The 25,451-nt window shown below is 32.1% G+C and overlaps 1 protein-coding gene across 2 annotated transcripts in view; it reads left to right on the top strand.

Annotated features, from left to right (window-relative positions):
- LOC127709131 (U4/U6 small nuclear ribonucleoprotein Prp31-like) overlaps positions 1–23,633 on the top strand; it is a 35,771-nt gene extending 12,138 nt beyond the window's left edge. For both annotated transcript variants that reach the window (XM_052214491.1, XM_052214490.1), the window contains exons 4-14: positions 1,917–2,000; positions 9,208–9,305; positions 10,053–10,162; positions 11,041–11,092; positions 13,672–13,789; positions 17,877–18,034; positions 18,697–18,914; positions 19,783–19,855; positions 20,342–20,473; positions 20,969–21,070; positions 21,846–23,633. In XM_052214491.1, coding sequence (XP_052070451.1) covers positions 1,917–2,000; positions 9,208–9,305; positions 10,053–10,162; positions 11,041–11,092; positions 13,672–13,789; positions 17,877–18,034; positions 18,697–18,914; positions 19,783–19,855; positions 20,342–20,473; positions 20,969–21,070; positions 21,846–21,956 — 1,256 coding nt within the window. In that variant the 3' untranslated portion in view covers positions 21,957–23,633. The remainder of the gene's footprint in view (positions 1–1,916; positions 2,001–9,207; positions 9,306–10,052; positions 10,163–11,040; positions 11,093–13,671; positions 13,790–17,876; positions 18,035–18,696; positions 18,915–19,782; positions 19,856–20,341; positions 20,474–20,968; positions 21,071–21,845) is intronic.
- The last annotated feature ends 1,818 nt before the right edge of the window (positions 23,634–25,451 follow it).

Genomic DNA, 25,451 nt, shown 5'->3' with positions numbered 1-25,451 from the left:
GGATCTCTATGAAATTTTACCATAAGGATCAATACCACAAAAGGAAGGTTGGGGGTTATGGAACCAACAGTTAAGGAATAAGGGGCAAAAAAGGGACCAAAAATAAGCATTTTTGTAACTTCCAGACAATAACTTGTGTGTTAGTGTATGGATCTCTCTGACATTGTACCATAAGGTTCCATATCACAAAGGGAATACTGGGATTGATTTTGGGGATAATTGCCTCAAAATTTTAGGAATTAGGAGCCAAAAAAGGGGCAAAAAACAAGCATTTTTCTAGTTTCATTACAATAGCTTGTGTGTAAGTGTATGGATCTTTCTAAAATTGTACTACAAGGTTCCATATCACAAAGGGAAAGCTGGAATTGAGTTTGTGGGTAATTGCCCTAAACGTTTGGGAATAAGGGCCAAAAAGGGGCCAAAAATAAGCATTTTTCTAGTTTCCAGACAATAACTTGTATTCAAGTGTATGGATCTCTCTGAAATTGTACTGCAAGGTACCATACCACAAAGGAAAGGCTGGGATGGATTTTGGGGGTAATTGCCTCAAAATTTTAGGAATAAGGGGCCAAAAGGGGAAAAAAACAAGCATTTTTCTAGTTTCAGGACAATAACTTGTGTGTAAGTGTATGGATCTTTATGAAATTTTACTACAAGGTTCCATATCACAAAGGGAAAATTGGGTTTGAGTTTAGGGGTAATTGCCTCAAACGTTTGGGAATAAGGGGCCAAAAAGGGGCCAAAAATAAGCATTTTTCTAGTTTCCAAACAATAACTTGTGTTCAAGTGTATGGATCTCTCTGAAATTGTACTGCAAGGTACCATACCACAAAGGGAAGGCTGCGATTGAGTTTGGGGGTGATGAATCGTAAGGGGGTTCAAAAAATTGGGGGGGGGGGGGGGGGTTGGGTTTTTTTCTATTTTTAGACTTTTATGTATTTAAATTGGTAATTATGGTTGCAAACTCCATTGGAAATTTGAATTGAGATTATGATCATATCTTGAGGGAAAGAATTTTTTTTTGGAAAAATGGGGCGGGGAGGTGAAAAAAATATTAAGGGGGGAGGGTGGTAAAAAAGAAATTGTTGGGGCATTTTTTTTTTTCATTTCAGATTTCAGAAATTAAAAAGAAAATTTCTTCAAATATTATTTCTTTTTGCCAAAAAAGGGGGGGGGGGGGGGTAAAAAAAAATTATTGGGGGGGGGGGGGGGTCAATACGCAACAGCATAGTGTATTTCACAAAAGCAAAAAATGGAATATAAATTCAAATCATATAACCCCATTCTAAGTTCTTTGACTACAGTTATTCGGTGTCAGAAACCTATTATGTGTCAAATATTTAATTACAATTCAAATTCAGACTGGTATCAAGCGTGAATATTGTGTCCATTTTTGCCCTAACTGTTCAGGGGTGGACCTCTGCGGTCGTATCCAGCTGTGCTCAGAGAAGCATTTTATACAGTTAACATTTACAGACAGTCTGGGATTAAATTTTTTAGAAATGATACATTTGTCAGCCTTCATTGATTATGGATATGAAACTTGGACATAAGTTAATCTTCAAGACGAAGAAAAAAACTTCTAAAGAAAAAGTTTGAATTTAAAAAAAAATTCTATATTTTACTGATAAATGGACTCACTTTTTAAGTCAACATTACACTTTTACACTGACAGCAGCAATCGCAGTCGAGACACAGGGTTCCATGGACCCCTTACAAATTTTTATCTAACATGGTCACCACTATAGATGAAAAACTAAGAACATGATCAAAATCGAAAAATAAGATTGCAGAAAAAAATCCAATTTAAGTTCAGGTGCTACTAATCTTTTGAATATAAATCTAAATATTCCCTCAAAGAAGTAGTGTGAAATGATGAGATTTGTAATACTTATATTACCATCCTTTTTTTGTAGTTGCTGGGCCAGTTGAAGCAGATCCAGAATATCAACTTATCGTTGAAGCAAACAATTTAACAGTTGAAATAGATAATGAAATAAGTAAGTTCTTTTATAAATATATACAACTGATTTTCCTGGGTTTATCAAAAAAAGAGAAATATTATAAAATTCAGGACATCTTGTATGGTTGCCAAAGTGACAACAATCCATTATAAACTAAAGGATAATGGGAAATGTTCTGCAGCTAATATTCACGATAAAAAAAAGACTCAGTAAACAAAGTTTCAAAAAATGAATGAGACAACTGAAGGCTTACTGAAGTTTAAAAATAACATAAAAAAGATATACAAATTGATAACACTACATGTAGAAGACACATGAAAAACCACGGCTTTACCCCGTTTCAGTTTTTAAGGTTGAGTTTAAAACCACAAAATGGTCAAAATGAAAATGCACACCACAGTGTAGAAAAGAAGGAGATAGCAGCCAAACATAGAATACAATACACAATTACACAAATAAGCTAATATTAGAAGCTGAAAAAAAATATATAAAAAAAGAAAATAATAGACGGAAAAAGTATTTTCACAGTATGAGTTATTTATTTTATTCTTACCTGATTTGTACTTTTCATGACCAGTTGATTAAATTTTTAGTCCCCTACCGACAAAGTCGAAGGGGACTGTAGGTAGGTTTGCACTCCGTCCGTCTGTCTGTCTGTCTGTCCATCTGTCCGTCTGTCCCTCCGTCTGTCCGTCTGTCCATCTGTCCGTCTGTCCCTCCGTCAGTCCGGCAAATCAGCTTTCCACACTTTTTTTCTTCGTTCTTGAAGATATTGATTTGATATTTGGTATATAGTTTTATCATGACAAGTTATAGATTAAGTTCGAATTTTGTTCTGGTCTGATGATTTAGTTCAGAGTTATGAACCATAACTCTGGACCATATCTAATGTTAGAGTACTATGTTAAACCATATTTCTGTACAAAGGGAGATAACTCATTTTTTAAAAGACATTCTTTGTTAAATTATTTGAAGAATTTTTTGACAGGTTTGTTTGTTATTTAGTATAAACTCATTTTCTGAATGCTATATATATAAAATAAAAAATTATGAAGAGAAATCCTTTAATTAGATAATAATCTATTTTTATTAATGTATATATTTCACTACATTATATTAGCCTAGTCAATTTAGCTCTAAAATCGCTCAACCTGCAACTAATTGCAACACAAGGTTTTTTTAGTGCAAATTATAATATAGACTTGTACTAATAACATACTAAAACTATATATTGATATAATTTGCGGAAAAGGTTATTTTGGGGTGAAATATGTGTTTTTTAGAGAAAAAATGCTGAAAACTGGAAAAGAAGAAAAATTGTTATTTATGGTTACATTTTTAGACCTAAAGCTTGTTGAAGACAGGAAACCATATCTTTATAGAATATTATGTAGTCCTCTAGTTATTATTATTCATACTGAAGTAATTTTGAGGTGTAATGAGTGATTTTTAATGAAAAAACGCTGAAAACTGGAAACGTAGAAAATCTCCGTTGTTAATGGTTAATATTTTTGAAATTTGATCTATATAGAAAAAGAACATACTATTTTATGTTTTATTTGTGAAGTCCTTTAGTTATCAATATTAATATTTGGGTAATTTTGGTTGAATATATGTTTTAAGACCGAAAACCCGGAAAACTGGAAATGAAGATATCTCGGTTATTGATGGTTAAAACTTTCTAATTGGAATCTTAACAGAAAATAGAGAATACTATCCGATGTTTATCTTAAGAAGTCCTATAGTTATTAGTATTTAAAAAATTGTAATTCTTGTGTAAAATGTGATTTGTAGAGAAAAATTGTGAAAAATAGAAATAAAAAACTCGATTATTCATGGTTAAAACTTTTAACATAGGATCTTTATAGACAGACTATATTATCTTATGTTTATCGCATATGTATTCCTCTTGTTATCGATATCAATAATAATCAATTTGTTGTGTGAAATATTTTGTTTTACACACTAACTACAAAACAAGAATATATCCATAGTACACGGATGCCCCACCCGCACTATCATTTTCTATGTTCAGTGGACTGTGAAATTGGGTCAAAACTCTAATTTGGCATTAAAATTAGAAAGATCTTATCATAGGGAACATTTATTACTAAGTTTCAATATGATTGGACTTCAACTTCATAAAAAAATACCTTGACCAAAACTTTAACAAAAAACTTTAATCTGAAGCAGGACAGACGGACGAACGAATAGACGCACAGACAGAAAAACATAATGCCCCTAAGTGAGGGCATATAAAATTAAAAAAATTAAAATCTTGGTTATTTTTAGTTTGATTTTTAAAAACGAAAAAATGGACAATGGAAACAGGGAATGTGTCAAAGAGAAAACAAGGCCACTAATGGGTCTTTAACATAGCAAGTAAATCCGGCACACGGAGGTGGGCTTCAGCTGACCCCTTAATTATTTTGTACACTAGTTCAGCAAAATGGAAACCACCCTAAACTCCAGTACATACAAATGAACCAAAATTATCACAAAAAAGAAAAAACACACACAAGACAATCAAAGGCTAGAGGTTCCTGACTTGGGATAGGTGCAATAATGTGGCAGGGGTAAAACATGTTGTTTGAGAACTCAACCCTCCCCTAGTTTCTCTAGACAATATAGAATAAACAAACACACAGTAAAACTCAGTTTTAAATATGTGCATTTTGTGGAAGTTTGAAATTTTATCTTATGTTTCGGTTATGTATTTATAGTAATTAAACGTGTAGGTATAATAAACAAAAAATGATTGTGTTCAAAAATAACTGTAAATCAGTTTGGTTACTGACTTTGATTGTGTCATGTTAATTGCTGGAAAATTCACTTTTCTAGTGTCCTTGCATCGTCATTGACTGTAGTCCTTTTTGTGTATTTTTTCATTAGCTACTTTTACAATATTTGAATTGCATAAAGTCACAGTTAAAAACAGACGATGTGATTGCAGATTTCTCTTAATGTGTTGCTAATTTTATTTAGCAAGCTCTATCAATATCCACGTTTAATTTCAGATATATAAGCTTTTAAAATTTAGGAACATATACTAGTTCACTGAATTAGCATTAAAAGAGGGGCAAAAGATACCAGAGGGACAGTCAAACTCATAGATCAAAAATTAAATGTAGATCTGATATTGTTTAAGGCAATTTCAAGAGCAGCTTTGTCGATACGATTATAAGTTTACCTCAAGAGCTTGAATTTAAATAGTAATTGTACTAAAGTGGTCCAATTTTGGATGTTGAAAATGAGATAAGCACTGTTGAATGAATTAATGGGATCACTTCCTGGAGGAAGTGTTAATAGGAACAGCGCCTTATGTGTGTACCCTATAAACCTGCATGTATGTGGTGGTCTGAAACATCAACCAAATGGTAATGACAAAGAACTAACATGGGTTGTCTGCTATATGAAAATATTATGGTCAAAGATATATCTATACTTACTAGTATATAAAGAAAAACATTACCAAGTTCTTTATTTAATATATCTCATTGAATTAATATAATAAAAGATAATCAGCTTAGGCTAAGAACTGTAAAAAAATGATCATGCATCATTTGTGTATGAATCAAAATTTGTAGTGTCTGTGGGCGACTTTGATGGCCAGAGATAGCGTTTAGATAGTCATGTCTTATCTGAAAGTATGTCTGTTGGTTTTTGTTAGTCGTTTGGGTTGCTTTCTCGTTGACTTTAAAAACCTCAAATCTCTCTTTATTCATAAATATACTCTATTACAGATATATCAATGTTAAAGACGCTGTTTTCTGCTTCCGGAATGCTGACCTGTATTCAACTCATTTGAACGAAACTATAAAATTATTTAAAAAAATACACCTCATGCCAAAAGAATATAAATGTTTAACGTTTAAGGTCCACTAAACTCTATCAGTGATCTCTTGGTAGTAAGTTTGATTGCTTGCCAATGAAACCATCACCTATTATAAAATCTCCCCACTTTAAAAACATAAGAAGATGTTGTATGATTACCAATGAGAAAACTTTCCACAAGAGATATCAATGATGTGGGTGTGGATGTAAACAATTATAGCTCATCGTCAAAATATAAAACAAGTCAAACGAGAAACTCAAAGGCCTGATTAATGTTCAAACAATAAACGGAAAAACAAATATGACAGACAGCAAACAATAACAACCAAGTAATAATGGGCCACTGACTTGTGATAATCATATTCATAGTGTGCAGGGTTAACCCTGTTTGCGAGCACTCAACCCTCCAATAATCAAGAACAGTTTTTATTTAGGGGCCGGCTGAGGACCACCTCCTGGTGCGGGATTTTCTCGTTTCGTTGAAGACCCATTGGTGGCCTTCGGCTGTTATCTGCTCTTGATCTGGTCGAGTTGTTGTCTCTTTGACATACAGTATTCCCCATTTCCATTCTCAATTTTATTTAAATAGCAAACAACGTAAGAACAAATTGTAAAAACCAGTTGGAAAGGGCTCAACTCAAAAAGATCAGCACGGAGTATATGACCAATTAACAAAAAGACACTGAGTTCTCATAGCTAGTTCAAAGCTTAGTAATTACAGTTGATGAATAAATACTGTTGGCACCGACTAAAATATAAATAAGTACACATCCGATTAGTAACCAAAGTGAAAAGTGGATTCAGTGTTACAGTCAAAGCTTTATTTATATGGTGTGTGAGTACTGAGATCGTCGCAAATTACATGAGTAGCTATTTGCTTCGAGAAGCCTGAAATTTTCATTTGTGAAAAAATATTTAACATAAAATCATTTAACACTCATCATTCTTATTTTTTTATGAAACATTGTTGGATTCTAAATCTTAACATGTTTATTCCAGAAGGTATATGAAAAAAATATATTGGTTTTTTTCTAAAGTTGTGGGGAAAAATACATTAAAGACTTTGAATCTTGCAATAACATTTTTTTTATAAAGAACAAAACATGTGTTTCTGGAACCCCTCCCCCAACAAAAAATTAACTGTCTGTGCCTTTAACACAGGGCAGAATTCTTTCAAATACCAAGTAAGAATGTGACTAAGTTGGTGACTCTAATTCAGTACAGTTTTCTATTTATAGGTTACTTACCAACATTATTTTGGAGAATTAGATTCTTGGATTGTAAAATAGCAGAACACAATCTCGGTCTATATCTTTATTCAAATATACAAATTTTGAGACAGAAAAGTGATTCATTTGTAATATTATTCTTTTAAATTGAAATAATTATGTATTGTATTGTATTATTTGAACTGTTTTAAAAAATACAGAACTTTTTTTGTATAATTTTATTTTTTTCAACTTTGGCAAATAAGGGGAAGCAACTCATATAACCTTACTTTTACTACTAAACATTTTTATAAATTACACCACTTTCCGCAAAATATATTTTTGTATAGTTTTAGTATGTTGTTCATAGATAGTAACAGACTTGTTTTTCAGAGAAAAACTTTGTGTTGCAATTAGTTGCAGGTTGTTCACTAAATTGACTAGACTATATTGTGTAGATAAAAGTTGTTGACATTTTATAGATAAGTTACAAATCTTTATTAGTTTGTGACAAATGAAAGAAAAAAATATTTGGAACTATTTATTATATCTGATTATAATTTGAAAATAGATATACACTGTATTACATCATATCTAATTTTAGAGAACTATTTATCATATCTAATGTTTTTTTCATCATGCTTATAAGATATTGATTGATAATTGGTATATAGTTTTATCATCTAATAATTTTGTGCAGAGTTATTGTCCTTGGACTTGAAAAATTCCCTCATATAATCAGTTTTCCACACTGTTTTAGTCATGCTTGAAGATATTGACATGATATTTACTTTTTGTTTACACCATGACAAGTTATAGAACAAGTTAGCATTTTGTTCCAGCATAATGAATTTTTACCTGGTAGGGGACTATGTATTGCCATGCAATACTCTGAGAATGCTTGTTATAATCAGCATGTGGTTCGTTTGTTCTCAGTTCTTCATTGATTATGACATCACATTTTCTGGCTTTCCTTTGAAATTCCTATTGCGATGTCACTAATAAGGGGAACTATGTCTGGCCTTGGGGTCTAAAAAAGTTGAGCCTGATTACCAGACCAATCAAAATACTGGATTTGATATTTCAAGCAGAAATCAACCAATCAAAATACTGGATTTGAAATTTCAAGCACAAAATTTGAACACCGAGTAATGAATAAAGTTTTATAACCAAGAGCCCTGATGAGGTCACATATAAAGAACACATCTTTTTGTAGATCATTGAAAAAGAAAGATAAAGTTTGTCTTCATGTAGTCTAAAATCATTAGAGAAACAAATTCCACCACATAAACTCATGCAATATGATATTTCTCCACTCTCATCAGATAAATTTAAAATTTTAAAAAAGGTTGGCAAGCCTCACATTTTTAATATGAATTAAATTTTTTGAGTAGAGAGATATTGTATAACAGTTGATACAGTGGTAGAATCTATATTTTTACAATCATAAACAAAACATTTTACTGTTTTGGTAAGGTAAGATAGATTCATTCAATTGCATTTTAAGCTTAGATTTGTGTAAAGTCTAAAGATGAAAACTTTATATAATACAATCTATAAATAGCTTTAAAATCTTTTATCTTATCTTTACTAAATTTTTTTTTATGCCCCACCTAGGGGCATTATGTTTTTCGGTCTGTGCGTCCGTTCCTCCGTCCGTATGTCCGTTTGTCCATCTGTCCCGCTTCAGGTTAAAGTTTTTGGTCAAGATAGTTTTTGATGAAGTTGACGTCTAATCAACTTGAAACTTAGTACACATGTTTCCTATGATATGATCTTTTCTAATTTTGATGCCAAATTAGAGTTTTGACCCCAATTTCACGGTCCACTGAACATAGAAAATTTCAGGTTAAAGTTTTTGGTCAAGGTAGTTTTTAATGAAGTTGAATTCCAATCAACTTGAAACTTAGTACACATGTTCCCTATGATATGATCCTTCTAATTTTAATGTCAAATTAGAGTTTTGACCCCAATTTCACGGTCCACTGAACATAGAAAATGATATTGCGAGTGGGGTATCCGTGTACTATGGACACATTCTTGTTTAAATACAAAATAAGACAAAGTAGAGTCTTGTTCTTACTGAGTTGTATTAGTAGTACTACTCACATAACTTTTTATTCTAATGACAGAAGTTTTTAATTAATGTATTTTTAAGAAAGTTTTTACAGATGGATACCTCATATTTGGTTCTTTTTCAGATGTGATACACAAGTTTACCAGAGATCATTATTCAAAAAGATTTCCCGAGTTAGAATCATTAGTACCAATGCCTATGGAATATGTTAGGACAGTGAAGGTTTGATACACATAATATTGTTCTATAAATTAGGAATTTAAGGAATGGAAATACATATTTGATCTGACAATAATTTTATAAAAACGCCAGAATTAAGAAATAGATATTAAGATAAAACAACAAAAGGCCAAATGCAGGAAATATAATGAATTATCGAAATCAACAGAATGGGTTCATTTTTTTACTGATTTCAAGATGTGATATTCAGTTGAAACATGAAGAAATATACATATGTAACTCTCAGTGTATAAATGAAAGAGAGAGAGAGAGATCCAAATAAAAAAAAATACCTTCGTCAAAAAAGAGATTAATTGTTAAGTAATGACCTATTTTAGTTGTAAATGTATTAATACATTTTAATTGACTTAAATATTACTTTTTCCATCTTATAATTAATCCTTGTCACAACTGTAATCTATGAAATTTACCAGGTTTACAGTTTATTATTATATGTTATATTTATTGTAGAACCTTGGAAACAGCATTTTAGAAAATTCCAAAAACAATGAAAATATTACTTTTTCCATCTTATAATTAATCCTGTCACAGCTGTATGTCTGCAATCAAGGTCTTTGATAAACCAACTAGTGCTTAGTAAGCATGACAATAGGGATTCTGTCTGTCACTGGTAACAAAATATTCTAAAATACAATTATTCCCCTGTTGCAGCCAAGCGATAGCCGTAAAGGCTACTCTATGAAATTTACCAGGTTTACAGTTTATAAATATATGTTATATTTATTGTAGAACCTTGGAAACAGCATTTTAGAAAATTCCAAAAACAATGAAAACTTACAAGAGATACTGACCCCAGCCACCATAATGGTTGTCAGTGTTACTGCATCTACTACACAAGGGTAGGTTTAGTTATATAAGCTGTAATAAACACTGCATCTACTACACAAGGTATAGATATATAAGATGTAATCAACATTGTTGCTTTTTCTAAACAAAGAGAGACTTATAGGACATGTAATTATTCATGATCCAAGTAGGCATAGTGCTAAAAATGAAATAAACAAACAAAAAAATATAGGTGCAGTAGCCTTGTTTAAATTTGGTAATGTCGAAAACAAATCATCTGGAAATAATAGAAGAATCATATGCTGTCAGCAGACATGTTTGGTCTATTTAGAAATCGAGTCACCTTGACCTATAAATAAGCATTAAGCTGCCAGCCTAATGATAAAAATTAAATAAAGGCTATTTTGAAGGAGTTTTTTTTATGTGTAAACTGTGCTTACAAACAGAATTTATTTTATGTATGAGGTGGAAGGCAAAGTTAACAAATTGACTTTCTTTTAAGTACGAAAGTGTAAGGCTGAATAGACACACGAGGAACTCTGTCTAATAACCTTTAACCTTTATTACTTACAATTTAATCTAAATATAGACCTTGGTTTAATTTCAAAGTTATGGAAGAAAAATTCCACAGAAGATAGTTCCTTTATTTTTTTAAGCCTCAAGAAAAGTAAATTATATAACTGCAACTAACTTGTAACTATGATAACATACTAACATAGATATCGTATCTAGCTAATGTTTATACAGTATTATCTAACAATGAAATAGTAGGCAATAAAATAATGAAATAGTTGTGTGAAAAAATGTTTGGTATTTAGACTTATTTCTTAGCTAATTTTAATGCTGTTAGTTACTCAAAGTTGTCCATTCATCAGCTCTATAATTAGAAGAAATAGTAATTTAGTGTGATGGTACATGTATTCTGTTTTAGTTCAAAGCTTACAGATGAAGAATTGGCAGTTGTCATGGATGCCTGCAAAATGGTAAAATTTATTCTTTATCTTTGCACAAACATCACTTTGCGTCTTTTAAAATTGTTTGAAGCAAGACTAAATTTTTCTTTTGTTTTCCTGCATTGAAATTCTGTACAATTCGTTCTCAGCTTTGCATAAGATTGCATACCATTTATGGCGTCACTGTATTACTGAAAAATTCAGAAATTATTGAGTGCATTTATTAATGTGATTTTGAAGAATAGACAAAAATGTGAAATTAATAATTGCGAATTCAGGAAAGTCTTTATACAGATATATGAATCAGATATCAAAATGCTAGTTCTTATTTTTGCGATTCTCACCCAGTCACATTATTCGCATTAATAAAAACCTTACAATAGTTTCTGAATTTACAGTTAATCTTCTATGAAGTGCAGCTAATGAATGACATCAGTCTTTGCACTCAACCACAGGCAGACCGGCACAGGCTTGTAAAACTTTTTGTTGGGCCTGTAAAAATCACCTCCACAGGCCAATATAATCTAACTATATAAAAATTTTCTTAAAATTCAGCTTCAGGCCTTTAGATTCAAAAGTCTATTGTGAAGACTGTGACATTATTTCATATCTGCAGTAAAAGTACTTTAAGCTTGCTTTTAGTACCGTTAATTGTGAACATTCTATGATACAGTGTAATATTATCAGATTATTACATGGCATTTTTCATATCAGATGTATTATCGGCTCTTGGGCTGATAATACATCTGATATGAAAAATGACATGTTATGATCTTTTTATCATATGCTTCAACAATGGAGAAAAATAACAGTTTAATATATCGATCTGCGACATTTAAGTGTTTCTCAAGTAGAAGTTCAAAAAGTGAAAAGCTTACAGACGATGGATGCCAAATGTAATACATCCGATATGAAATATTTCTATCATATGCCTCAACAGAGGAGAAAAACAACAGTATAGTATTCAACAAGACATAATGAAAAATGCAATGAGCTTTTTATCATATACTTCAGCAGAAGAAATACAGACAAGAATTATTTTTAAAACTTTGAAAAATGCATTTATTGTATCATTTGTTTTGCATTTTACATAAAATATTTTCCTGATTCTTAATATTTGTTTTGTATCCTACTTTGTTATGTTTTTCAATGAAAACTTACCATTGAGGTGAAATTTCTGGAATGCCATGCGATAACTTTATGGAAAGGCATGCGCTAATAACTGGAAGCAGTTGATAATTTTTTCTTATCATATACTTGTAGAAAATAATGGTATAATTGTACCCATTGATAAAACTAATTTATGCATATATTTATTCAATAAATTTGAAGAATTGTCTTAGCCGTGTGATATGACTTTTGTTATCAACTGCTTCCGGTATATATCAACTGCTTCCGGTATATATCAACTGTTTCCGGTTTATATCAACTGCTTCCGGTTATTATCGCATCCCTTTCTTTAATGTAATCGCAAAGCATTTCGACGTCATTCTACAAATTCGGGAAAATAAACCTCAGTGGTACATTTAAGTGAAAAACATAGCTAAGTAGAATAACAGAAGGAATATTAGGAAACAGGAAAATATATTATTAAAAAATGCAAAACAAATAATACAATAAATGAATTTTATAAAGTTTTAAAAAAGTTTTCATGTCTGTATGGCTTCTGCTGAAGTATATGATAAAAAGAACATAACGTGTCATTTTTCATATCAGACCCCTTATCAGCCCATGATCAAAATCATCCCTCGAGCCTGTCGGCTCTCGGGCTGATAAGGGGTCTGATATGAAAAATGCCATGTTATAATCTATATATATCAGCCCGCTAAGCACCAGTTCGGAAAATATGGAATTCACGCAAATTTAATGCTTTTATCATACTGTAAAAATTTATTTATTCTTAGTATATGATAATGTTTATTATTGCTTTATTATACTTGTGTTTTTGTTATCTAGCAAACTATTATTTTGAAGTTCAGTACTTTTCTTTGACTGCCTTTTTATAAGGTTTTTTTTTGTGTCAGGTTAAAAAAAACTAGCTTAATAATGCCACATATTCATGTGCGCTTTCAAAGTTGAACCACCTCGGTGGTCAAGTGGTGGTAAGAGTATCATGTGCAGAGGATCATTGGTTTGAAACTAAAGACTTGAACATTTGTATGGTGCTTCTCACCTAAGCATTCAGCCTTTACTGGTTGGCAATGGAGTCAAAACATGAATTTGACAGCTAGTGCCCCTTTTATGTATGTAAAAGAGGTAACATTATAGTTAAATAGTCCAAGCCCCAAACAACCACCTCCTACAATATAATGGACATACACAGATAAGAACAAATACATATAGGACAGTATGTTGTAGATTACTTATAGAGATCACATTACTGTGGGTTCATAAGTATTCAACGGATACCAATTTTCATGGATTTCGTTGGTTCAGGAAAACCATGAATTTAAATGTTCAACGAAACACAAATGCTCTCTTGGAATATATGCTGACGTGAACAAAACCATGAAATCAATTATCAACAAATATGTAAGTTTTCCTCAATCCATGAAAAATTGGTATCCACAAAAATAAATGAATCCACAGTATATCTTTTGTATTTTCAGGCTGTTGAATTGAGCGAATTTAAACTAAAGATATTTGAGTATGTGGAGTCGAGGATGTCTTTCATTGCACCTAACCTATCAATTATTGTAGGGGCTTCAATAGCAGCTAAATTGATGGGTAAGTGTCTAGCATTTATGTTATATTTTCCATATTATTAAGATATAATACCTGAAACAATAATCATAAAACTGAATGCTATATCATTTATTTTAAATTGATTTTTATCAATCTCTTTTGAATTCTTTAAGGTAACTTGAATATGGAATAAAAATAATACTTTATAAATTTGGTGCATCTGAAGTGTTGTTCAAGATTTACCTTAATCAGGAATGCTCAAAATTTACCTTTCTTTATCAGTCAGGTGGCATTATTTAAAAATTTCTTAATCGTGTTATGTTGAAAATGAGACATATTTAAATATTATTTGTTTAATATACTTTTGTACCAAACGGACAGAAATATGAAATTAATTTTTGTGTTTTCAGTAAATGCTGCATACAAGTAAAAAATTTGATTTTGCCAAAAACCATCATGTTGCAATTTTCGCAATAATTAAACAATCCAGAAAAATTCTGAATTTACAGTAATTGAAAATCAAAATCAAATATTGGATAGAGATTGATCAGACAAATAATGTTCAAATTAAAGTGGAACAGGCAGAATAAGCTTCAAGTTCAAGGTAGCTTTACATTTGATATGAATACAAAAAAAAAATCACATTTTAGTTACACTATATTTATTAATTAAACATCAGTCAGCATACAATCCAACAACACAAGCACATGAAAATATATAGTTTAACCATGGAGGTAATATTAAAAAGGAATAACAACGTCGTCACTTCAAAGGTTTCATCTGCGATACCGCCCATCTTTCGATAACTCGTTAATTGGTTTAATATCTGGCATGGAAGTTGATTCTCCGCATGTGATCGATCAAATCACTGACACTTTTCGGTCATTTTCGTGTTCACGGAAAACTACGAACAGACAAGTTTTTGTCGTATATACGTGCGAAGTAACCCGAATAGTCCATTCGTTACATTCCGTTGATGTACGCTGCCGAATAGAGTCATTCGTTCAATTTTTATTTTAGTCCAATTTTCCTATCTCTGGTTAGTTCGATCTTAATAGTACCGACAGCTATCACATATGAAATTGGAGAACAAGGCTGGGTCATTTTCAATTTTAATATTTACAGACAGTTAAGTTAAGAAGATGATTGTACAAAAAATACGTTTGGACCCCCTTTTATTATTAAATACGAATAATCTAAGTCTTTCGTGTATTAGTCAATTAAAATATTGACAATTCTAAACGGTTCTATCCTTTAATTTATAGTTCTTGATACATACACTAGTTCGTGTAAAATGAAATTGCCGTAAGACAGATAGCGTCAAGCTCATTTTGTCAGTTTGTTTTAATCTTTGCTGTAGCTTGTTATATTAATACAAGTATTCCACAATAAACACTTTTTAAAAAAATATATGTTTACTAACATTATTATTTTGTTAAACATCATGTGAAACCTGATCGATTCATGGGTATTTAACTGTTTTACTCGGGATCCGCTTTTAACTGGAAAATACTTTTAGAACAGTTTAAAACAAACGGTAAAAAGCAAAAATATGCTAAATTAAATACAATTTTCCATGCTAAAACTGTTGTAGGTTGAACAATTCTTGTCCGTTTTTCAAGTTTTTTACATCGTACGACTTCTTTCTGAAGGTAGAGGTTTTATATATTACAGCGCCACCTTCTTATTAATAAACCCCAGATTTCACATAGGTGCTTTAAAATTACCGGACTCGATAAAATCACGTGACTGATAAGAAATTCCAGATGCCATTTTACAACTGCGGTATCACAGATAGTAACCAAAGGGGTCTTGCCGCTGAGACTATAATTGGATAAAATCATATGACTTTAGTACAGAGCTCTGCAGGCTGTTAATACATGCTAATTAGTTGTTGTTATTCCTTTTAAATATTACTTCCATGGTTTAACATAGCATTTTTATACGACCGCAAAAAAATTTTTGAGGTCGTATATTGGTATGACGTTGGCGTCGTCGTCGTCGTCATCGTCGTCGTCGTCCGGCGTCGTCGTCGTCCGAAGACACATTAGTTTTCGCACTCTAACTTTAGTTTAAGTAAATGGATCTCAATGAAATTTTACCATAAGGTTCAATACCACAAAAGGAAGGTGGGGATTGATTTTGGGGGTTATGGTACCCACAGTTAAGGAATTAGGGGCCAAAAAGGGGCCAAAAATAAGCATTTTTGTAACTTCCAGACATAACTTGTGTGTTAGTGTATGGATCTCTCTGACATTGTACCACAAGGTTCCATATCACAAAGGGAATGCTGGGATTGATTTTGGGGGTAATTGCCACAAATTTTAGGAATTAGGGGCCAAAAAGGGGCAAAAAACAAGCATTTTTCTAGTTTCATGACAATAACTTGTGTGTAAGTGTATGGATCTTTATGAAATTGTACTACAAGGTTCCATATCACAAAGGGAAAGCTGGAATTTAGTTTGGGGGTAATTGCCCAAAAAGTTTAGGAATAAGGGGCCAAAAATAAGCATTTTTTCTAGTTTCCAGACAATAACTTGTGTTCAATTTATGGATCTCTCTGAAATTGTACTGCAAGGTACCATACCACAGAGGAAAGGCTGGGATTGATTTTGGGGGTAATTGCCTCAAAATTTTAGGAATTAGGGGCCAAAAAGGGGGAAAAAACAAGGATTTTTTCTAGGATCAGGACAATAACTTGTGTGTAAGTGAATGGATCTTTATGAAATTGTACTACAAGGTTCCATATCACAAAGGGAAAGCTGGAATTGAGTTTGGGGGTAATTGCCCAAAACGTTTAGGAATAAGGGGCCAAAAAGGGGCCAAAAATAAGCATTTTACTAGTTTCCAGACAATAACTTGTGTTCAATTTATGGATCTCTCTGAAATTGTACTGCAAGGTACCACACCACAGAGGAAAGGCTGGGATTGATTTTGGGGGTAATTGCCTCAAAATTTTAGGAATTAAGGGCCAAAGAGGGGAAAAAAACAAGGATTTTTCTAGGATCAGGACAATAACTTGTGTGTAAGTGAATGGATCTTTATGAAATTGTACTACAAGGTTCCATATCACAAAGGGAAAGCTGGAATTTAGTTTGGGGGTAATTGCCCAAAACGTTTAGGAATAAGGGGCCAAAAAGGGGCCAAAAATAAGCATTTTACTAGTTTCCAGACAATAACTTGTGTTCAAATGTATGGATCTCTCTGAAATTGTACTGCAAAGTACCATACCACAAAGGGAAAGCTGGGATTGAGTTTGGGGTTGATGAATCATAAGGGGGTTCAAAAAATTGGGGGGGATTTTTTTTTCCTTTTTTTTCTTTAAAATTTTCCATTTTAAATTGGTTATTTCTGATTTATATATAAAAGCAAATAATAATGATATGGTTTGAATAGGTAAATTAAACATTTTTAAGTTCTTAGACCACTTTCATTCTGTGTCAGAAACCTATGCTGTGTCAAATATTTAATTACAATCCAAATTCAGTGCTGTATCTAGCTTGAATGTTGTATCCATACTTGCCCCAACTGTTCAGGGTTCGACCTCTGCGGTCGTATCAAGCTGCGCCCCAGCGGAGCATTTTATTATATCTGATATGAAAACAATTCAAATGTAACCTTAAAGTAAATTCTCAGTTTATTGCCAGTCAGTTGTTGCTGTTCATGCATAAAGTAAACCTGTAGAGAGGAGGTGGTATGATAAGTGCATTTATTAAGTCCCTAAAATAAAAAAACTTCTTTAATCCTTTCAAAGTTAGTTTCATTGTATTAGTAATAGAATACAATGATAAATTCTTATCACTTTGTTTAACTATGTAAATATTAGTGACAAAATCTCAAAGTTTGACAACTTTTAAAGTGTTTGCATTGATTACTTAAAATTGTGTGTAAGTTTGAAGGCCTAGAGTTAAAAGCAAATATGCAAGACAAATTAAAAAATATAAATATGAACCTTTCAAGAATGATAACTGATCGATTTATATTACTTCTTAAGGGGCCAAAAACTTGCCTTATTATACCTTCTCCTTTGCAAGAAAAGTATTTCCCTTAATATATATAATACATGTACATGTGAAACAAGTGGCTCAAAAGAAAAGTATAACTGATTGTATGTTATTATTTTTCACAGGTCTAGCAGGAGGGTTAACGAACTTGTCTAAGATGCCAGCATGTAATGTATTGCTTTTGGGCTCACAAAAGAAAACATTGTCTGGTTTCTCTACAGCAGCTATCATGCCACACACAGGATACATATACTATAGTGATACAGTACAGAAAACTCCACCTGTAAGATATTAGCTTACCTGACCAAAAGGGTTGATGTTGGATATTGTTGTCTCTTATCATCCGTTGTATATATCGTCATTTTGTTCATCTATCTGTTTGTCTATTTCTTCACACATTCAGCGCAAGGAATATTTCACTATGGTGCAGCAATCTTGTTTAATTACTTGTTAAAGATAGTGACTTGAGATATGCCCAAATCTTTATTTATTTAGCTTAAAATTTTCATCTCTTGCACACCGTAGGAAGGTTATTCAGACATGTCTTTACACTGAAATCAATATCATACATTATATCACTAGGTTTGCTCTGATTTCCTAAACCAATAATAATCTGTCATAAAGTTGAACAAGTATACTAAAAGCACTTTTTTATCAGTAGCAAGAAGGACATGTAAAGGTATACAATCATATACAACTTGGCCAACATGTAGAAATTAAAAGGAAATATCATTGTTTTCCCTAGCTAATAAGTGAAGGACAGGGGTTAGATTAAATAATAGGGAATTTCAATTTTAAAAGGATGGGGGATATAGTTTATGGTACTGGGCCCCATTTTGGTTTAAACGCTCTAGTATACGAAAACTCTACCAAATTAGGTCTACATACATTACTTCAGAATCATATGTTTCTACTAGATTACTTCTAATGTCTAAGTTGTTGCAGGATCTGAGAAAGAAAGCAGCAAGGTTGGTATCAGCCAAAAGTACACTAGCAGCCAGAGTGGACAGCTTCCATGAAAGTGTAGATGGCAAAGTAGGGGACCAACTGGCCGCAGATATAGAACAAAAATTAGAAAAACTACAGGAACCTCCCCCAGTAAAACATGTTAAAGCTTTACCAGCCCCCATAGAGGTCCCCAAGAAAAAAAGAGGAGGAAGAAGGTATGAATTAAACAATTAATAGAACTTTATCTGATGTAGAGGGACAACATGAATTACCAGTGGTTGATATTTGTTTGAAAAGGAACTTATAACATGTTTAACCCTACTACATTCTGTATGTGTCTGTCCCAAGTCAGGAGCCTGTAAACCAGTGGTTTTCCTTAGTTTCTGATTGCCTTATATGTTTTTAGCATAGATCAGGCTGTTAGTTTTCCCTTTCAAATTGATTCACATTTTGTCGTAGATTATTGTATACACTTAGTGACAAAATTCAGAAATTTAAAACCCAATCTTGCTGTGGATGGATATTTTAATAAATTCTGTATAACTTTTCATAAACTATAAAACTGTTTGACAGATAGATATCTTTTAAAACTTTGTGTGTTGTTAGGTTGCTGCCTCATTAGATGTATACCCTTTTCCCGTTTTCTTTTTTAAACTGCATCCATGGTCTTGTGGTAGTGGGCAGGCCTTGAGTCCTGAGATTGTGTGTTCAACCCATGACAGGTACCTAACCAAATTAAAAATTGGTATTTGTGTTGCTTATCTGCAAAACAATGCAACCTGTGGGAGTAAAAGTAAATACTGGTTACTGAGAGCTAGAATGATGTGTCAGTGAAGGGTGATATATCATCCAGTGGACTGTTACCTTGATAACTAGCAAGTTAAAATTCTGACTCAATATGTGGGTCTAGTACTAAACAGGGGTTGTCTCATTGGCACTCATACCACCTCTTCTTATATCTATTCATATTCATGTCACATAATCATGTTTTCTTTCTGATATGCCATTTAAAGTTAAACACCAATTTATCATCATCATTATTATAGTATTTTAATTGTTAACAATTTTTATTTATAATTTTAGAGCTAGAAAAGTAAAAGAAAGATTAGGACTTTCAGAAATGGCTAAAGCTGCCAACAGAATGAGCTTTGGAGAGGTCAGTTCTAGTAGATACATTTCAATGTTATTAACTTATATATTATTATATTATATAAAAATAAGAACATGTGGTATGATTGCCAATGAGTCAACTCTCAACTAGAGACTAAATGATGTAGAAGTTCTCTTGAAATAATAAAGGTCTACTTGACCTATTGGGTTGGTTTTCAATGGACAAATAGGAATGTATCAGGTTAGGACCTCAGATTTCCTCTATTTACAATCCCTGGTATGTCATCAGTGTGAAATAACATTAGTGAATTCGCTGTAGTTACGTCAGAAATTCCAACATGTCAGAAGTGTCACACTGTAGGTAGTAAGAATAAAAACAATTTATATATTTTAACCATTAATGATGATATGTACAGGAGATTTTATATACTTGTAGTTAGCTCACAAAATGGTTTTGTTTGCAAAAATGAAAGATAATATCTGTGTCTTAAGATGGATCATATAACCTTAATATTTATAAATATCTTTACAGATTGAAGAAGATGCATATCAAGATGATTTAGGTTTTACCATGGGAACACTTGGATCAAAAGCAAAATCCGGCAGAATACGTGGTCCTGTTGTAGACTCAAAGACTAAAGCCAGAATTTCTAAAACATTACAGGTATTGATGAAACATATATTCAGTTGTTGGTTATGTAAATGTCCTACATCAACTGGAGGATAAAATACAAGCATTGAAGTGTCAGAAGAAATTAGAGGAAGGCACTTTTATTAAAATTTGATGGGTGGTGGTTATTTTATGAAATAATTAATCAAAATTTTATGCATGGCTAGGTTAGATAAAAAGTGCCTTCAGACCCCCATACATTTATTTCTAGAAAAGTGCTTAGAATCATAAAAATTATAGTTGCTATTTTAGATCGACTGTCAAATAGTTATAATGTCATAGCATTTTTAAAATCATTATTTATAACTTCACAAGATGCAGTTGTGGAATACTGTCATCTTGGTACCTTTCTTAATTTAATTCAGTGTAGTTTTGTGTATGTTTATTATTTCCATTTGCTATGTTTTTAGGCAGATGCAGACTGGCACTTCGATTTTTTTCATCAATCTAAAGATATGAATTTTAAGTTTTTGAAACCTTAAATTTTAGATGAAAGTACAGAAACAAAATAACCAGGTGTGGGGAGGAAGTACAACAGTAAAGAAACAGATAGCTGGTACAGCATCCAGTGTGGCATTCACACCATTACAGGTAAACAGAGACATCTAAATTACCTCTTTAAACTATGATGGCAACAAAACTTAAGCACAATGCACTGTTTGCTAGTCACAAAAGATGTGATATAATAGGTTTTGGTTTATATCAAGAAAAAAAATTGTAGAAGTTTTATGACAATTTAGTTCCTTTCATTCAGGGAAATTAAATACTTTGTAGTTGTTCATTTTAAAGGGAGATAATGCTGTATATGAACGTTATGAAAGCCTGTTGTTGTATCAAAATCTATTACACAAGATGAAGTTTAAAGGCAGTAAACTTCTACTTAAATAATAATTCCTGAACTGCAATGCTTTATGAACTCTTTCATCTAGCATTGTTTATTTGAATTTGAATTTTTACTTTTCCAGTATATGAATAATAATATGTAACTACAATGTACATAGAAGTCATTATACTAGTAACAAAATTTAATTGATTCAACTGATTTACATTTTTTCAGTATGGGTTTTCTTCCAACCTTTCACATGCAATTTTCTTCTGCATGCAGAAAACTTTTATCTCAGAGTAAATATTAATTTTAAAATATTAAAACTCTAGATATACACACTATAAGGGGTGTAATGACTGTGATGAATGTCGAGACTACTGTAGAGGAGTACAAACTTGTCTTACAAGAAAAAAACAAACTGTCGAAAGAACTAGAGATTATAATACAAGACTGCCCTCCCTCCTAAAAAAACACACAAAAAAACCCAATTGATATCTCTCTTTTGTCATCTAAAATTAACATTCATGTTATCTGTTTTAGGGTTTGGAAATAGTAAATCCACAAGCCGCAGAGAAGAAAGTACAAGAAGCTAACAATAAATACTTTTCTACAACAGCTGGATTTCTTAAACTCAATAAAAATCAAACATGACCACATTTGTTTGACTACATGTGTTAATCAAAGGGAGATAATTTATTTGTGAACAATCGAAAATTATTCCTTTACAAAAGGATCTGGATTTATCATGTGAAAACATAAAAGTGTCATATATTACAGTTGTTAAATCATTACCTTCAAGAAAAAACACTTTCTAAAATTCCATCATTTATTCATTATTTAATATATAAATGTTACTATTTCATAAATAGACACACATGGTTACAATTTACAATTGTCCCCACACCTACCATTGTACAATTATATTGTTTTTGCTTATCATCTAAAGATAATCCATTATAAAAAGAAATGCCAATCTGATCTCACAGTATATTGTTCTGTGAATATAAATAGGCTACGAAAATAATTTTTCACTTTTCTGGCACCTGGATCATTTGATGAACATATCCAGTAGGTCATTCTTAAAAAGACAAACACCATATCTGCCATCCTCTGAAACCTTCAAGAGGGAGATCTCCCCCTCAGCTATGACAGCTGAGGGGGAGATTTTGCGCGAATGACATTTTCAAGTTAAATATACGTATGACCTGTTTACGCATTCATCTACAAAACACCAATAGAGTTAATAAATATACTTTATTTCTCCAATTCATGGTAATAATCTATACAAGGTGGTTTTTTCATTTAGCCTTTTTCTATACCTCCGAGTCTCATAACTCATAACGTTCCATATTTTGATTTTGTTGTGAGTCTCACACTAAGCATGCCTTCAAACATCGTACAGACCACCAGAAGAAATCGAAGAGTTATTTGAACATGATGTGCAAAAAGATAAATTTCATTGCCAAGTGAACTTGGTCGTAAAAATTGAAAATCTTTCATTCAAATCTACTTGACATTTTGATTTGCAGTTATCTATTTCTTCTTTTTTACACTGCCGCTTGGTCCAGACAAAGACCTCTATCGTGTTGGAATTGACATAGAAGAAATGAATTTTGATTACTTATACATCGACCATAAACACTACTGACCAAAGTTTTTAAATGATCGCCGATTGTTTGTTTATTTCTATTGAAAGTAATGAAAAAATCAAGAGATTTACAAACGTGGGTTATTCCAGGTAAAAATATCTGAAAGGAGATTATAAACTCCTGCGCGGGAGCGGACCGGCAAGCAGGAGATTTCTGGAATTTCGTCGTTTGCGCAGGAGACTCCCGCAATAAACAGGAGGGTTGGCAGGTATGAAATACTGAGAATAAGTTGTATCTGTTTTAGTATCATTAAACTGATATCATTTTTGGTAGAAAAAAGTAAATGAATACTTCCATATCACATTTAGCATTTTGTTAATTAAGCTAAGAAATTAAAGAAATAATGCAGACTGAGAAGTAGCAGTAGCAATCTATTTTAGTATCATTTAAACTGAAATCATTTTGGGTTGAAATTTTTTCAAAATCTGTTTTGTATACCATTTTGTAAATTGCAGTGGATTTTTTTTTTAATGGCATTAATGCTATCCAGTTTTGAGGTTTTATCTGATCTTTTGATATACCAATATGTATAGAGATTTGATATTAAATGCTTGTTTTATGATTTCATATACATATGTGTACAGCGGCAGCATAATTATCTTTCAGTAACAGACTTATCACCAAGTTAACTTATGTTTAACTATTGATATAAAAAATAATAAAGATATACAAACATTAATGTTATCATTGATTTAAAACATAGGAGTGAATGTGAATTTACAGGTTACCTTATGGTATTATCATTAGTTCATAAAACTCTAATGATCTTTGTACTTAAGAAGGAAATATTTCTAGATTTGTCTCATTAATGCTAAGTTTATATTTAAATGAGACTGTCCCACAAAATTGACTACAAATACTTAAAAAGAAAATTGTTTAAATATCAAATACTGAGAGTAAAATATCATGTGCATTGAATTTCTGTCAATGAGATACCATGAAGTGAAGTCATGATTTAATATATAATTGATATATGTTATACATATGTGTCTCACTGTGAGTCTCGTATGTATTATGAGACAAATGTATGACTAGCTAGCTAGGTCTCCATTTTCAGTTGTAATTGGCTTTGAAAGAACTTTCAGTAACTGTGAGTACTCTCAGATCTGTACATTGTGTCTTTAGTGTTTTTGTTACTGGTTTTTGTCGAGCCTGTGACTTCTGTTGCAAAAAGGGAGACTTAAGGATAGTGATCTGGTGGCAACAGCTGCGTTAACTAATTAAAAGTTTCATATTTCAGACTGTAGAAGACCTGGTTGCATCATACTTAATGTTATGAAGTTTCTGTCTGTCATATGTCCATTGTCCTTGACCTCATTTTCATAGTTCAGTGACTACTTGAAAAAAAAGTTTAAAGTTTTTAATGTTAATTTCTCTCTTATTATGAGTGATAGGATAACTATATTTAGTATGTGCATACCTTGCAAGGTCCTCATGCCTGTCAGACAGTTTTCACTTGACCTTGGCCTCAATTCATGGATTAGTGAACAAGGTTAAGTTTTTGCGGTCAAGTCCATATCTCAGATAGTATAAGCAATAGGTCTACTATATTTGGTGTATGGAATGATTGTAAGGTGTACATGTCCAGCTGGCAGATGTCATCTGACCTTGACCTCATTTTCATGATTTAGTGGTTAAAGTTAAGTTTTTGTGTTTTGGTCTGGTTTCCTAATACTATATGCAATTATCAACTATATTTGGTGTATGGAAATATTTTAGGATGTACATGTCAGTCTAGCAGGTTTTATTTGACCTTGACCTCATTTTCACAGTTCATTGCTCAATGTTAAGTTTTTTTGTGTTTTGGTCTGTTTTTCTTAAACTATAAGCAATAGGTCAACTATATTTGGTGTATGAAATGATTATAAGGTGTATGTGTCTGTTTGACAGGCATCATCTGACCTTGACATCATTTTCATGGTTCATTGGTCAATGTTTAGGTTTCCTGTTAATATAAAAATAAGATGTGGTATGATTGCCAATGAGACAACTCTCCACAAGAGACCAAGTGACACAGAAATTAACAACTATAGGTCACCGTGTGTGCGGCCTTCAACAATGAGCAAAACCCATACCGCATAGTCCGCTATAAAAGGCCCTGAAATGACAAATGTAAAACAATTCAAACAAGAAAACTAACGGCCTAATTTATGAACAAAAAACAAATATGATACACAGCAACAAACGACAACCACTGAATTACAGGCTCCTGAATTGGGACAGGCACATACTGAATGTTTAAGTTTGTTTCTTAGATACAATAATCAATAGGTCAACTATATTTGATGCATGAAATGATTGTAAGGTGTACATGTATTTCTGGTTTGGTTTATCTGACCGTGACCTCATTTTCTTGGATCATGTTAAGTTTATGTGATACTTGTAGTAAAACTTTATATTTAGGACTATCAACATAAAATCAGTCAAGCAAGCGAGACATTTCATCGTGTGCACTCTTGTTTGTGCTTTGTATTGTTCTGATGAGTTATGTCCTTTT

Source organism: Mytilus californianus, unplaced genomic scaffold (genome assembly GCF_021869535.1).
Source record: "Mytilus californianus isolate M0D057914Y unplaced genomic scaffold, xbMytCali1.0.p SCAF_7, whole genome shotgun sequence".
NCBI lineage: Eukaryota > Metazoa > Mollusca > Bivalvia > Mytilida > Mytilidae > Mytilus > Mytilus californianus.
The sequence above is the reverse complement of the archived record's forward strand: the minus strand, read 5'-3'. Positions and strand labels throughout refer to the sequence as shown.